We start from the raw sequence: 15,361 nt of genomic DNA, 5'->3' as shown, positions 1-15,361 counted from the left end.
ATATATTGTTCTTTTTTCTTCTTTAATTGAGGAAAATATCGAAAAAGTAACTTGAAACTGTATAATAAAAATCGATCTTGCTCCATAATTCCAAGTCACTTGTCCGTATGATTATATTCTATCGAATAGAATAATTAATATTTTTAATTCTAAAACTAGTGGTTTTAAGTGGAAAATAAATACTGAGAAAATTTTGATCAACGTTCTTTATTTCAAGTTTTAATTAGACAAATTTTAGATGGGTTCATCCCATCTGGACCGCTGGACGTATATGGTCTTGCTAAAGTGTCACATGAGTTGAACTATATTCTAATATTTAATATTCCAAATTTCTAAATTTCTAATCATGATTCGGAAATAGAGAGATATCACTCGCATACGTCCCTTTCTTGTAAGTTAGATTATTAGAAGTTCCCTAGCTCTAATTCCATTAATGATTATACTAAGAGAACTTAATTAATATAGTATGGTTTGGGCCTTTGGGGTATAACTAATTGGCTGTTCACTTAAGATACACATCATACATCTTATTGGGTATGACTTATTAACTGATTGTCAACTGTAAATCTTGATCTGTTTTTTTTGTTTGGTCAAGAATTTTGATCTGTTTTATGAACCAAATTAAGCTGCAGAAGATTTCGAAAAATTTATCACAAAAAATATGTTTTTTTTTGTTTGGTCAAGAATTTTGATCTGTTTTATGAACCAAATTAAGCTGCAGAAGATTTCGAAAAATTTATCACAAAAAAATATCTAAGACCATAAAAAACCAATAAAACCATAAAGAGATATAAATTCCGAAGTGTATTATGAAACTATATATATTATTCAATTTATCAAATAAATTACTGCTGTAAGAGCCAATTGTTGAGCTCATCAACACTCCACAAGTTTTCCAACGCATCTTCGCCGTTGAACCAAGTACTACAATTATTTCTCATCTGATCCAACGTCCCATATTCCATCTGATCACCATCGAAGAAATTCGATCCCATATATTCCGACGAGGTCGACGATGACATGGCAGTGGCCACGCTCGAGTTCTCGGGCGAGTAGTGGTTAGAGGTAAACTCGACATTTTGAGTGGAGGCGATTCTCTCGACGAGTCGAGGCATCCAAAGATGTTTGATTGTGTCTTTGAATTGCTTGCTGTTCACGTCACATTTCAGAAGTTTGGCATGTTTTTGAACACGTGTTCTCCAATAATTCTTTATCTCGTTATCTGTTCTTCCAGGTAATTGTTGAGCAATCTTTGACCACCTTCAAAAAAAAAAAAACAAAACAAAAAATATTTAGATTACTAAATCGGCAATAATATTGAAGCTATTATTCTTATGTTAGTACTTATACGTACATTGAAAGAATTTGAATCAAACGGTACGGTTTTTCTGATTGTTAATTACCTTGGTAAAAACTAAAAAGACTTGATTTGTGTCATTTATCAAATTTGTTTTCATATTTTTTAATATCATAATTTAGCCAAAATACGCGTTAAATTCAGTTGCAATTCTCTATCTCTATTACATTGAATATTGAGTAAATCAATTCATAGAGACGTTCGAAATTTGCTCTCTTCCAAGTATTTTCATCCCCTTTTCCTCTTTCTTTCAAACAATGTATTTAGAATGTATATTACTCCATTAGTTTTTATAAATATCGTTAAAACCAATAGGTTTCATACCGATTTCCCCAACGAGAATGGAGTTCAAGAATGATGAATTGTTCTTGGAGGGATATGTCTCCACGGCGGATGTCTGGTCGGAGATAATTCAGCCACCGCAATCTACAACTTTTCCCCGTTCTATTAAGTCCTGTCTCAATAGTAATTTATTTCAATATAAGAATACAATTCATAGAGTTACTAAGTCCATCTTACATGGACAGTGGACACTATAATTTCCCTAGTCAATAAATAAATTAAATGAGGCTTTATCGTATTGGATGGTTGTGAAAGCCTGAAAGATGTTTGAGTTCCACACTCAAAAGGCAAAATGAAAAGAACCCCAAAGGAAAAAAAAACGATTTGATTTCAAAAGACCGGCCAATCTTTTTTATCTAGAAAGTACACTTTGAATGATAATAGTGAACTAAGTTGTCAACTTGTTCTGTTTATAAGAATTTAAATTTTGCCGACATGGAGAAGCCAAAATGATTTCAATCAGTTGTAATCAAAAACGATCTTTGTTATAATCTACCCCATTTGATTTTAATTATTCATAATGAAAAACAATTGTTTTTTGGTTGTTTGTTAATAATCAAAAACGAATTTCGGATTTAAAAAAAAATATTTAGATACAGCCCAAAATTTTGTGAGAAAAGAAAACTACTTGTTTGAAGAGTATATTTTAATGAGTCCTTTAATAGCAAGGTTAAAGCATGCAAAGCAATGAAGCGCAATTGGGACATTATCTCTCTGGATATGATAAGGTCATACAACGATTTCTTAAGATAATTTCGATTGATCTATATCGATTTACGCAATATATCTTATATATATATATATACACACGCACACACTACATATATATATATATATATATATATCATGCATGATCATCTACTATAATTATTCTATATCATGTATGTAAAAGGGTTACGAAGTTACCAGCAGAACGAGGGAGAGAGTTCCATCTTCCTTCACCGTGAAGAGCAATGTAATTGATGAGCTTCATGTCTTCCTCCACAGTCCATGGACCTCTTCTTATTTCCATTTCCATCTTCTTCTCTTCTTTTACTTCTTCCACTTCTTCTTTCTGCCTTAGGGTTTTACAGTTTGCAAATTTTGTTTTGTTTATATTCATGCTTTGATATTTTTAGAGATTAGAAAGGAGAGATTGATCTAATAAGGATTTTGATGAATGTTGAGGGAGAGAGAGAGAGAGATAGCGCTTTCTAATGGACATAAAGTGATGGAGTTTTCAGGGTGGGTTTTATAGATATATTTTGTTTAGCATATATTATAAAATAAATACCAAGCATTTGGAATCGGCATGATTGTTAATAATTGAATTATAAACACAAGTTAGTATATTGGATTAAAAAAGAAAATTACAGTACTTTGAATCTGTATAATATTAATCGTATAGAGTACTAGATTCTCCTAAAACGACTGGCTATATATAGGTAAGAGTGGGAAGCAATCTGGTTTGGTTTAGTTTTGGTTCGGTTTGATGTAATTTTGGCAAAGTTTGATTTAAGGTTCGGGTAAGATTTTTTTCATTCTAACCAAGTGGAAGTGCTTGTAGTGGGGTGGTTTCCGGAAAGAGTTGTCATGTTGATTTAAACCAAGAATCGACTCTCTCTAAATACAGAATTATATCACATTAAAGCTTGGCCACGTAGAGTATAACTGGGCGTCCTCACGCTCTACCTAGGAGATTAGTTGGGTGTTTTGAGGTCTCAAATACCTTGGATGCTAATAAAAAAAGATTTGTTTTAATTTTTTTTTATCATCTGAAATATTATCTATAACGAATTAGAAAAACAATTATATAAATGATTTTAAAACAAACAATTTTACCTACTTATAAAGATCTACGATAAACAATTGTAATTGCACCATAGTGCTAGAAAGTGAATTGTTTATGACTGAGTTTTTAACGTCTTTCTCTTATTGTTTTTTTTTTTTTGGGCAACTACCTCTTTCTCTTAATTAGTTTGTACTAAATGTGATACAACTCTTGACTATCATCATGTAGTAGCACTTAAGCTTGATAAAGATCATAATCCATTTTTTGAACTAGCTTATGCAGTTTTGATCTTCTATACTTTATGTCAAGATATTCTTTAGAATCCTTTTAGTTCCTACTAACTAAAAGAGTTACTAAAATGAAAATAAAAGAACAATCTTTAAATGAGTTTCTAAAACTGAGCCTAAACCAAAACAGTCACCAATTTCTCCTACGTCTGTAATTAGTGACTGTTTTGGTTTGGGCTCAGTTTTAGAAGCTATCAGAAGCTTGCCTTATTCATCTAACGTTTCAGGGTTTTAAGGTATAAAACTGATAAATGAACATGTCTTTAGCTATCAGTATAAATGATTTTACTGTCTGGTCGTTACATCTTTGAAAATATCTCAAATTCAAAATGTATAAAAATAGCTATGCACCGATATGAGAACGATTAATCATCTATAAAAGAAAAACTCATGTAGCATCTTTGCTTTGTCAAATACGTTTAGGCCTATATTTGACAAGAATAGAATTTTCTACTTTAATTTCATTTGTTTTTTTCTTCCTTTTCATTGGTTTCAAAATGACTTTTTGTTCCAAGGAAATCTGTAGTGTATTTCTGATTGCAGTCTTCGTCAACGTGTACTTTAACAAATTTGTTTTTCAGCTACAAATAATTGTATTCGTAACTTGAACACTCGCGGAGAATGGTGCTTATATATGAAAAGCTTCTGAATTATCCTATGTGCTGCCTTGTGTTCTTACCATTACAATAACCTGAGATTCGTTTCTTGTAAGTGCTTATATATCAAAAGCTTGTGAATTATCCTAAATTCATACACAAAAATGCAACTATACGTGGTTGCTAATTTACAACCATTTTCTTTAAGCTATCAATAGCTTTGCCTCCTACGTCTTTAAACCCTGAATCATTAGATGAATAAGGCAAGAGAACCACTATCACGTTCCTCAACATCTCCCTCAGTGGATAAAACCTTAACTTACTTTGAACATGGATCCAAAGATGCAAGTCGCATCTCGCCATTCTCCATACATTCCAAATGAGGTTTGTCATTACAGAAAATGCTGTTGGTGCTTAAATCATCTGCTTGGAGACATGGCTTCCTCAATCCTTCTGATCACAATACTAAGAGGGCTTCCCACTTGAAGAGCTTCAACAGCTGCACGATGTGCTGCCTTGTGCCACTTGAGCAGATTGTAAGATTGTAGAACAGACCACCTGGCTTGATTCGACATCTGTATAATCAAACGATACGGATTAACAATCTTTACACTTTGACACGTTGTGCAAGAAAACTAGTCACCATCAGATATATATGATTTTTTTTTTAACTAGACCTGAGCCACGGATAAAGGTGGTTCGAGAAGTACTGAGATGCTCCTGAACAGATTTTCATCATTCTCGCCACCCTCGGCCTCACCATAAACTAGTGCTTCTGCTGCAATACCAGCGAAAAGAACCATGCTATACCTACGAGAAACTGAACCACATCAGGGTTTGTGAATGAGACAAAGTTCACAGGGAAAAAACAACACTTCTTACCTATCAAATGAGCTACCGCTAAGTCTCCCCTCAGCAATCTCATTCTCCATCTTTTGATCCCAGAATTGGGTTCCAGCCTACAAGAAACACATGAAAATCCAATCCAGTTGTGTACTCGGTTCCATTTTTTAACTAAATAGCAAAATACAACAGTGCATCAGGATACTAACCTGGCCTTGAACACCCATTTGCATGGCAACAATCGGATCCAATATCACACCACGGATTGGGCAGCCCATGAGGTATGCTACACAACAGAGAAAGCAAGAAAACTTATAAAAAAGTTTTACAATTACGAGATGGACACAAGTTTCTTACCGACAAGAAGATGACCAGCTTCATGAACAATGATTCGACGCTTATGTGGAGGCCAGTAGCATGATATTTGAGCTAAACCTGTACCACCAAGTAGAAGGGAATCCATGAAAGCCAGACCCAAAACGGCAGCAAGATTTGGCCGCAGATCAATCTCCTGAGAAAGAAGATAGGAGATTCCACCAAGAAAAGCAGCCAGAGCAACGCTAGAGCCACCAGAGAGACCCCATTTCTTTGGTGCAAGTTTAGTCACTAATCAACAAACAAAAACCTCAAAATCAGTTTGCAAATACCACAACTGAGTAATCAAAACGATGACTGACCCTAAACAGACCTTCCAAGCCAGTTGCAGACTTGAGGACAGTAGGTGTGACCTCTCTTGTGCCCTCCAAAACTGCACAAAATGAGCATTGATCAAATGATCAAATGAGCATACACCATTGAAGAAAGAAACCTCTGAAAACGAATTGAAATTGATTTAGTCATACCAATATTGGTGAACTTGCCAAAATTGGGTAGTAGACCTCTGTCTTTGAGAAACCTAAATGCACTCCCAACAAGTCTCATATCATCTGCATTCAAACACGCATCTAAGACCTGCCAATCTCTCTCCAATTCAAGAGCTCCCAAACCGGTTATCGGAGCGGAGACCATGGATTCTTCAAGCTGTTCATCGGTTTCGATTGATTTGAGGAATCTGAGAGCTCCGGCGAGATCTTTTCTCTTGACGGCGTCTTCGTACTCCCGCCATTCCCTGAGAGCGCGAGGAACGAGGAAATCGCACCGGCGAGGAGAAGACGATATCATCAGATTTCTGAGACATGGAGGAGACGACAAGGAAACGCCTAATCGCCGATTGATTCCGCCGCCGAGCAATCGAACTCTCGACGCGTTATCTACAATCGACACGAAGAACGAAAGTTAGGTTAACCAAATCATCCGCTCAGGAGCTTTAATAGGCGATTTAGGTTCAGTAACTGTAGAATCCCAATGGAGGAGGAAAGGTACTGTTGTTATTGAGCGGAGAAGCTTGGAGAAGAGACGCCGCCATAGCTATGGCTTGACGGGAGAGGAAGCTGATGATAGATGTAGATTGTCTCTACTTGGATCCCATCGCGAGACGCCACGTGGAAACATTTCCATCTTATTTCGTTTCGGGTCTTCGTTTTATTGTAAACTAGAAAAGGACCTGCGCATATGCGCGGATCTTATTTTAGTTTATATTTTAAATAATATATTTTAAGAATTTGTATTGAATTTTATGTTTACTATCAATGTTTTTGCGTTTAAAATATTTATATTTTCGTCGATTTAAGTCAAATAGTTTTTCCTAAGATAATCAGAAACTAAAATCTATTATTTAATTTTTTGTATGAAAACGTAATAATTTATTTAAAAATATATGTTAAATATCAAAGAGAAATATATATTTTAATTTTTTGGTTAAATATATTTGATTGATTCCATCTTTTTTTTCTTTTTTAAAAAAAAAAAACCATGTATAATATTTTTGTGTTGACACCCTTTTTTTATTATTATTTTTAAATAACTTTTATTCGTTTATTAAATATTCTTTATGTTTTATAATTTTATTAGTTGGAGTTTTATATAAGATTATTTTAAACTTTTTAACTTATTCAGTCACAATTTTTTTTCACTTGAATTAAATTTTCGTTATATTTTAGTTTAAAAATTAAGTTTAAATCACTGCAAAAAAGAAAATAGAATGATGCATTTAAAAGTTTTGTATTATATAGTATTTAAAAATTTTTATATACTCCCTCTGTTCAGAATTATTTGATGTTTTAGAAGGTTTTTTTTGTTCAGAATTATTTGATGTTCTCACTTTTCAATGCAAAATTTAATGAATTTTTATAGTTTTTGACCTTTTATATTCTGCAGATTGTCTTCTTATTGGCTGGATGATATTTAAATGGATTATAAATAATATTTTTAGTATAGAAAAAATAAAAATTAAATAAATCCTTAAACTGTGTGCAAAAACCTTAAACATCAAATAATTCTGAACAGAGGGAGTATTAAAAAAATTTTGTTCTAATATATATATATATATTAATATTTATTTATGTTTTTTAATGTGTTTGCTTGAAATTTCATTAATTATTTATTTTATTAAAAATAAGATAGGTGTCATTCTCTCCACTGCTAAGGTGTCATTCAGCTGGAGAGAGTTGATTGTCTTTTATATATAAGACGTTTGTTTTTAGAAAATTGATTTGATTGATTTTCACAAATAAATAAGGCATACTTTTATAGAGATAACCTGAAACATTCCTCTAAAAACTTATTTATTTTTTCGTCTCATCTTTCATTTTAGCATCTTTCTTGTGGGTCTTTCACCTTTTAATGAGCTTTGAAATCTTCAATTTATCCTTGTAATTTTGTAAGAAGTAAATTATAAATTGAAAATCAACCCAATCATAAAATAAGCAAAGATAAAACCAATCAAGACCGGCGAAATAAAAATCCGTCCAATGAAATATAAGCATGAGTAGCCAATCAGAAACGAGCTTCTCAAAATTTAACCAATCAGGAGCGTGTCAACATTTTTTAAGCGCCAAAAATTTAGCCAATCAGAACAGGCTTTGTCTTCTTGTCGGGGACAGGGTTGAAAGAAAAACCATATTTGACCAGCTCGCTCGCTTCACCCTAGCGATTGCTAGAGAACGAATTCTCAGAACTCGAATCCTTCTTGACATTTTGCTGCACTCATCCCACATTAACACTTAATCGAGGTAATTGACATTTCGTTGGATATTCTTCTTCATTTCGTTATTAGAAAGTCGTTGCCCTAGAACCACAATTGGGATTAAATTCGATTATTGAATAGGCAATGGTATACTATGGAAATGGTAATTGGTTGCTAATCGAATGAGTATTTATTAGATTGAAGGTTTAGATGCGGTAAATCGAGTTAGATTAGAGTTTCTCTACGAGTTGACAATTAGATCTAATTAAATGAGAGAGATAGAGTAACAATTGGTATTACCTGTGTATAACTGGAAACAACTGGAAACATTTTTTATGCGGTTGAGTATGGTCTATGTGTTATTTTTTCAGGTGATAATGATAACAAACCTATTTTTTGATTATGGGGGATATTATTAAACTTCGGAGGATAAATGGATTTCAGCCCCAACGTCCATGTATGGTATAATGTTTAAGTCATCAAGTTTGGAGGAGATTACTTATTCTGATTTAGTGGAAAAGATATGCACGAAGGTTGGGATTGTTGAATCTTCGAGTAAGTTCATACTGAGTTACATTCTGGTACTAGTGCAAACTCAAAAACAATTTTATATATCGAATGATGATGATCTAGCCGTGTTCCTGACCTCACTAGATAAAGAGGAGACACAGAAGTATTATTAATGTAGAGGTCATCAAAGGTGTTGAAGTTGGAGAGGAATTTTTCCAGAGTTGAGAGGGTAAGTTCAGTTGGTATAAATTATGGGGGATTGCGTTTAGGTAATGATGGATCAAATAATGGTGTACTTGCTATTTACACAGGCAACTTTTCAGCAGGACAACATCACGAGAATGTCCCATTGATAGAGGAAGCTGACGATGATGAGGGAAAAGATGGTGATGATGTTACACGTGATGGAGAAGATGGTGATGATGTTACACGTGACAATGGAAAAGATGGTGATGATGTTTCCCGTAAAAATGCTGATGGAGTAGATGATGATGCTAAAGCCAAGTTTGATAACGAGGAGGAGGAATACAGAGGGTTTAATTTTGATTATGGTCCCCCTCCTGAAGTTGTAGAAACACAACATTTTGAATGGGAAGATGGTATGAATCTGAGAATGGGGCAACAATTTGCATGTAAACAAAATTTGATAGATTTAGTGTATAGAGCTTCACATCAATATTGTTTTGGTCTCACTATAAAGAATTCAGATAAGAGGCGATGTGTCGTGAAATGCGGTGAAACAAGTTGTAATTAGTATTTACGAGCTTGGAAGGATGCGAATACACCCTGTTTTTCTATAACAGTATACCGGAAGATGCATACTTGTTCTCGGGCCGGTGCGAGTACAAACAAAAAACAAAGGAAAGGAACACCAAGATTAGTTGCATCTGATTTAAACCTCTCCTTACAGTCGAGTTATTCCTGTTGTTAAAGAGTTGTATCCAGGTCGATTAGATACACCAACTCCTCATGATGTCATGCTTTTGGCTAAACAAAATGCTTCTGTGAGTGTATCATACTCTACCGCATGGAGAGGAATACAACAAGCTAAATCTCTGGTTCGTGGTTATCCTGCAGACATCTATAGAGATATGTACTCGTATTTGTACATGCTAGAGAAGGTGAATCCAGGTACAAAACACAAGGTGTTACTGTACGAACAAGGAAGATTCAAGTACTTATTTGTCGCTTTGGGAGCTTGCCTTGAGGGGTTTGTAGCTATGAGAAAAGTGGTAGTTGTTGATGCAACTTTCTTGAAACCCGGAAAGGATTGCCAGCTAGTCTTTGCTGCTTGTCAGGATGGTAATCGTCACCATTATCCGATTGTTTTTGGAGTTATTGATGCAGAAAAAAATGACAGATGGGAGTGGTTTTTCAGGCAGTTAAAAACGGTTATACCCGATAGTCCTGAGTTGGTTATTGTTTCTGTCAGAAATTCAGGCCTCATTAATGCAGTAGCTGAGGTGTACACTGAAGCTAAACATGGGTATTGCACCTGGCATCTTTCACAGAATGTGAAAATGCAAGTTTCAAGGTATAGAGAAATAGTTGCAGAAACATTCATGGAGTGCGCAAGATGATAACAACGTATTTTGACCACTTTTATGGATCCTTTTGAAATACTTTTTCTATGTTTTCAATTGCTTTTTAGTACTTTTATTACGTTTTTCTAGTATTTGTAGTTCCAAGACTCTTTTCAGGTAATTTAGGGAAAAGCTTAACAAAATGGATAGAAAACCAGATTTCAGCTCAAAGTCAAACCGTCAGAAGTTCACCCTTGATTGAAGGCCTTCTCACCGTCAGATCCAGCTCAAATTTGGAGACATTAAAGATGGAAGTATCAGCTTTCCAGTGCACTTTACAGCTTGGCAATCCAACGGTTCAATCAAAAGATACGCGAAGAGCAAGATGTCCCGTAAACCAGCCGGCAAGCACTTCCACCCGCGGCCAAACACTCACTCCCCACGGTCAGGAGCATCCCGACCGCGGCAAACCACTCATTCCCTACGGTCAGAGCCCTCCCGACCGCGGCCATCAACCTCCGAGCCCAAAAAGCCCATTTCTGAAGCCCACATTTGGAGGAACCCTAAGTGACGTCCAGAGAGGTCTTGAGCACTATAAATACATGTCTTAAGAACCCTAAACGAGGGGACATCATCACCACCGAATTATTACTTCATACTTTTATTGTTTTTGCTTTAGCTTTTAGTGAGAGAGAGATTTGTTCTCTTGAACCCTTGTTCTTACTTTTTCAATTTCGGTTTCTATTCTACTTCTTAATACTATGTTTTTGATTTCGTTCATCATGTCTGAGTAGTTTTATTGTTGGGATTTAGGGATTTTCGATGGGGATTTATATGTTCGATGAGGATTCCATGAGCTTTTGAGCCGAATCTTAGAACTTTTTCTTCTGAATTCGTTTTTACTGCATGAGAGTAGCGTCATGAACTACAATCTGATCCAGATGCTTGGTGACACGAAAGTGTTCATCCGGTGTCATATCTAGTTTGGGAGAGCAAAACAAACATAGGAGTGGAAACCTACCTATGGGCGATTTGTGAATTAGGACGAGTCTTAAACATAATGCATCTCTTCTCTTCCAGGGCCAGAGTGGAAACCTACTGGTCAGGGTTGAGAGAGATAGTTATCTATGATCACGACAGTGGCGTATTCATACGTCCGTGACTCCAGTTCGAAAAGTTTAAGCTAAGATCTTATCAAATTTACTCTCTAGCAATGTTTTGAATCGTTCGTACCCCTGAGAAAACTTCCCTGAAACCCAACGCCTTCTTTCCCATTGATTTACACCGATTTTCTTTCAAGCTTTGGTTCAATATTGTCTTTCCTTTTTAGTTCATTTTCATTTAAGCAATTAGATATCCGTTTTTTACATTTTTAGTCATTTTCGTTAAGTTTAGTTATTACGTCTTTTAGTTCCCGTATTCTCTTTTAATATTTCGTTTTTACATTTTAAACATATTACCAAACCCCCGCAAAACCGTTTTGGTTCTAGACTTCCTTACTTTATACTTATTTTAAAGGTTTTTTGCAGGAAAAGATCCTCCTTCCCTGTGGATTCGATCCCTAAGTACTACAATCGATCAGATGTGCACGTGCGGCTATTGATTTCATTTAGGGTAAAACTTGACAACCCTCGACACACACCGACACCACAATCAAGTTTTTGGCGCCGTTGCCGGGGAAGGCACTCATTTTCTTTTCTGCAAAACCCCAAAAAAGGTTAGTAAATCGACTCTAGAACCCCCTTTTCTGCAACTTTCCATTTTTCGGTTATTTTGTTTCCATTTCAGAAGATATAGATCCTATAATTCGAAATATACACTATGAGGAAGGTTTCTATAACACTCCTCAAGCCACCAGACGCAGAGCAGAACACCAAGCCCGAAATTTTAGCTACATGGATCGATACAGCCAGCCAAACCACCCTTACCACCGGCGCAGAGAGACTGTTCGACGCCGGGAAGATCCTTATGGCCCTCCTCCAACCTACTTCGAGCCACACGCCTATAATCCTCCACTGCAGAACCCTAGTCAGCAAGAGGACAACTTGAGGATCAGCAGACGTTTGGGACGCCTCGAAGGGATGATAAACCAATTCCTTGATCAGCAGATTCTCACCGAAAACACCCTGCTCAAGAAAATTGATTCAATCTCTGAAGAGTTCAACAAAAAATTCGATGATATGGCCAATCATGTTCGAGTTTTGGAAGAGCAAACCCACAAAGACTCACAAACACTAGCAGAAATGATCCACCAAGTCGCAACAGAGCAGACAAGACAAGGGTATGACATCATACAAAACTCAAGTGATATTGTTGAATCAAAACAGGAGATTAAAGAAGTCAGAGAATCCGCCTCCTGGTATAGAGAGAAGACAGACGAAGAGTTGCAAGAGATCGAGCACATGCTGAACAAACTCGAGCTCAAAGCACGGGAGATTGATGCAAGAATGGAGCAGATGCCCAACATTGAGAAAATTGAGAGGTTTTCTAAGAAATCTCCCAAAAATCCTAATGAAGATGCACAACAACGCCCTGGTATGAGTTCATACGATGCTAATCTACCAAATAAAGATGCAGGAGAAGTTCGTGTCAAGTACAAGAAGGAAGAAATAGACTTTGAGCAAGTCATATCCGGAGCCGCGGGTCCAAGCAACCTGACCGCGGCCAAGACCCTTTTTCCCGCGGTCGCGACACCTCTGACCGCGGGAGTTGGTCGCTCAGATGCTTCTCCGGGTTTTGAGAAGAAAATAATACATCTTCTGTCCCAACTTCAGCCTCCAGCACCTAAAAAAGCAACTCAGGAAGAAGAAAACCAAGTTTCAGATGAAGAAACAGATTGGCAGGAATCATTACCTTGTATGATGGCAAAGGAATGTGTTGAAGCTTCAGCTGACTCTTCAATCCAAGAAGACCAGACATGCAGCGAGATAAATATGCCATACATCGATTCAATCATTGAATATGACGCTGCATCTTTCTTTTGTGAATCCTATTCTGCGTTTGAGACACCAGCCAACACCTACAGAGAAAGGCAAGTTCGAATTCTCCATAAGGTCAAAACTACAAGTCAGTTTCTTATCTCTTGTTCTATCAGAGGAGAAATGTTTAAAAACGTGCTATGTGATTCTGGAGCTTGTCTTAACATGATGTCCAACAATTGCTTTGAGACTTGGTATTAGACACCTGCGCAGGACTAGAGCAAAGATTAGTCTAGCTGATGATTCCAATGCAACACCTCAAGGAATAGCTCATGAAATTCCTTTGAGAATAGGAGATTGCATAGTGCCTGTCGACTTCTACATTGTCGAAACGAGAGATGCAACATATCCAGTGATTCTCGGATGGTCTTTTCTAGCAACTTCTAGAGCTATAATGGACTGGCCAAACCGGAGGATTTCATTTGCTAATATCGACAAAGATGTCTTCACAGAAGCTGTTCCATAAAACAGCAAAGCAGGAAAACGTTCTGCAGCAGAAGAGTTTCAGGAAGAACTTTGGAGTGACGAAGAACCTGCTAGGCAAAGCAAGGAGATGTCGAAAAAGACTTGTCTCAGGACAAGGTCTTCTTCATTGGAATAAGTCACGTCCAACACCAAAAGTCGAACTAAACGACTTTAAAACAAAAGCGCTTAATGGGAGGCAACCCATTTTTAGGTATTGTTTTCTTTAGAATTTTTCTTTCTTTTTCTTTTGATCTTTTTCTTTTTCTTAGTTTCAGGTGTTTCTTATAAAACAAAAAAGCCAAAAAAATCAAAAAACCAGAAAAAACCAAAAAGAAGGATGGTACCTGACTGCTCGGCCCAGCAGGAACCAAGGAGAAGCAGGAAAAGGCCGCGAAATAAGCTCCCGCGGTCGCAGGTGTTCTGACCGCGGGAAACTACTCATCGATCGCAGTCGCGTAGTCCTGACCACGGCCAAGCAATGGTTCGCCGCGTCGTGCAGCCCCTGACCGCGGCACTTGGTCGTTGAGATCCAAACCCGACCCAAACCACCCCTTTCACCTCATTTCACCTCACCAATCACCCTCCACCTCATTCATCACCTTCCACCACCTTCATCACCACCTTCATCACCTTCCCAAACCTATTCGAATGAATCCGGTTCATCTCCACCAGCATCCCGGATCCAGGTAAGTTCTCTTTGTCCTTACCAATTCGATTATCTATGCATTTTTCTCATCCAATCTCGACTTGTATCACACTGAGGACAGTGTGATTTAAGTCTAGGGGAGGATTTCATCCCTTTCTAACCACTTTTCTTTCATGAGTCTTGCATTATCTACACTCTTTGCATTTTCCTTAAAGTTTTTCAAAATCGGTTTTCAAAACAAAATACGTTTTAAAAGGGAATGGTGAACATGAATCAATGATAGTTGACTGTGTGCTTTTAGACTGTTCCTAGTGACATGCTCATTCATGATTTAGGACTAGACTAGGCGGTAGCTAAGCACATTTGAAACGAAGTACCCCAGAGGAATTTGAATGATTTCGATTTAGATGAAGGGATACACTAGCTCTGTTTTATTTGGACTTAATTTGGACTTAATTTTCTCATTGAAGCACTAGACCAGGGAAACGAATCATACATTCAGGACTCCTTTATCCTTTTACATTCTCTGTTGATCCTGAATGGCTAGTTCATCTTTAGTTAGTTCCCCACCTTAACCAATCTTCTTTCAAACCACATTCACTCTTGTTTTCTATTGTCTTATATGCAGATAAGTGCAAAAACGTTGGAGAAAAAGAGGAACGACGCAGTTTTCAGTCACCATGGACAGAGACCTGCGATTTGCCGGAAAAGTTCCCGGAAGGATTCAACACAAGAGGAAACTCAGGTTGCCTTAGAAAAATCTCAAATTTTGGTACAATCTCGTCCTCTAGTCTCTCTCTCTTTAAAAGGCATTTCCTTTCCAAAAAAAAAAAAAAATCCGAAAATAAGAAAAAAAAGGAAATAAAAGCCTTAGAGAGTCTAGACAGGTCGAATTTTAAGTCCCAAGGTAACTGGAGTTCAATTTTATGGAGTTTTGGAGATCATTTTCTGATTCCCGGAAAGAATCTAAGTCTGGGGG

The 15,361-nt window shown here is 36.7% G+C and overlaps 2 protein-coding genes across 5 annotated transcripts; both read right to left on the bottom strand.

Annotated features, from left to right (window-relative positions):
• Window positions 1-845: 845 nt before the first annotated feature.
• On the bottom strand, window positions 846-2,825 carry LOC18010388 (transcription factor MYB78). Its single transcript, XM_006393439.2, has 3 exons — window positions 2,606-2,825; window positions 1,682-1,811; window positions 846-1,260 (listed from the first exon to the last, which is right to left on the bottom strand). Exons 1-3 carry the CDS (start codon window positions 2,799-2,801, stop codon window positions 846-848), a joined length of 741 nt encoding a protein of 246 aa, XP_006393501.1. The 5' UTR covers window positions 2,802-2,825.
• Window positions 2,826-4,384: 1,559 nt separating this feature from the next.
• LOC18010387 lies at window positions 4,385-6,658 on the bottom strand. 4 transcript variants are annotated; one of them, XM_024150579.1, is made up of 8 exons: window positions 6,529-6,644; window positions 6,039-6,446; window positions 5,885-5,944; window positions 5,554-5,802; window positions 5,406-5,482; window positions 5,236-5,312; window positions 5,031-5,157; window positions 4,385-4,928 (listed from the first exon to the last, which is right to left on the bottom strand). In XM_024150579.1, exons 1-8 carry the CDS (start codon window positions 6,599-6,601, stop codon window positions 4,773-4,775), a joined length of 1,227 nt encoding a protein of 408 aa, XP_024006347.1. In that variant the 5' UTR covers window positions 6,602-6,644; the 3' UTR covers window positions 4,385-4,772. The 4 variants fall into 4 exon arrangements, 3 of the variants coding, with proteins under 3 accessions (XP_024006347.1, XP_024006348.1, XP_024006346.1); XM_024150580.1 differs by having other exon boundaries at window positions 4,387-4,928; window positions 5,031-5,163; window positions 6,559-6,658; XM_024150578.1 differs by having other exon boundaries at window positions 4,387-4,928; window positions 5,031-5,163.
• Between the last annotated feature and the right edge of the window lie 8,703 nt (window positions 6,659-15,361).

This window comes from Eutrema salsugineum, unplaced genomic scaffold, assembly GCF_000478725.1.
Source record: "Eutrema salsugineum unplaced genomic scaffold, Eutsalg1_0 scaffold_7, whole genome shotgun sequence".
Lineage (NCBI taxonomy): Eukaryota > Viridiplantae > Streptophyta > Magnoliopsida > Brassicales > Brassicaceae > Eutrema > Eutrema salsugineum.
This window is presented reverse-complemented; position numbering and strand designations above follow the sequence as displayed.

What these genes read in the sequence shown, in the direction of transcription:
- LOC18010388 (XM_006393439.2), bottom strand. Translation starts at nt 2,801, where the DNA reads ATGAATATAAACAAAACAAAATTTGCAAACTGTAAAACCCTAAGGCAG. An exon ending in CTCTCTCCCTCGTTCTGCTG is followed by an intron (nt 1,812 to 2,605) that starts GTAACTTCGTAA and finishes CTATTGAGACAG; the next exon opens with GACTTAATAGAACGGGGAAA. An exon ending in CATTCTCGTTGGGGAAATCG is followed by an intron (nt 1,261 to 1,681) that starts GTATGAAACCTA and finishes TTTTTTTTGAAG; the next exon opens with GTGGTCAAAGATTGCTCAAC.
- LOC18010387 (XM_024150578.1), bottom strand. Translation starts at nt 6,601, where the DNA reads ATGGCGGCGTCTCTTCTCCAAGCTTCTCCGCTCAATAACAACAGTACC. An exon ending in AGCTGGTCATCTTCTTGTCG is followed by an intron (nt 5,483 to 5,553) that starts GTAAGAAACTTG and finishes TCTGTTGTGTAG; the next exon opens with CATACCTCATGGGCTGCCCA. An exon ending in AGCGGTAGCTCATTTGATAG is followed by an intron (nt 5,164 to 5,235) that starts GTAAGAAGTGTT and finishes AGTTTCTCGTAG; the next exon opens with GTATAGCATGGTTCTTTTCG.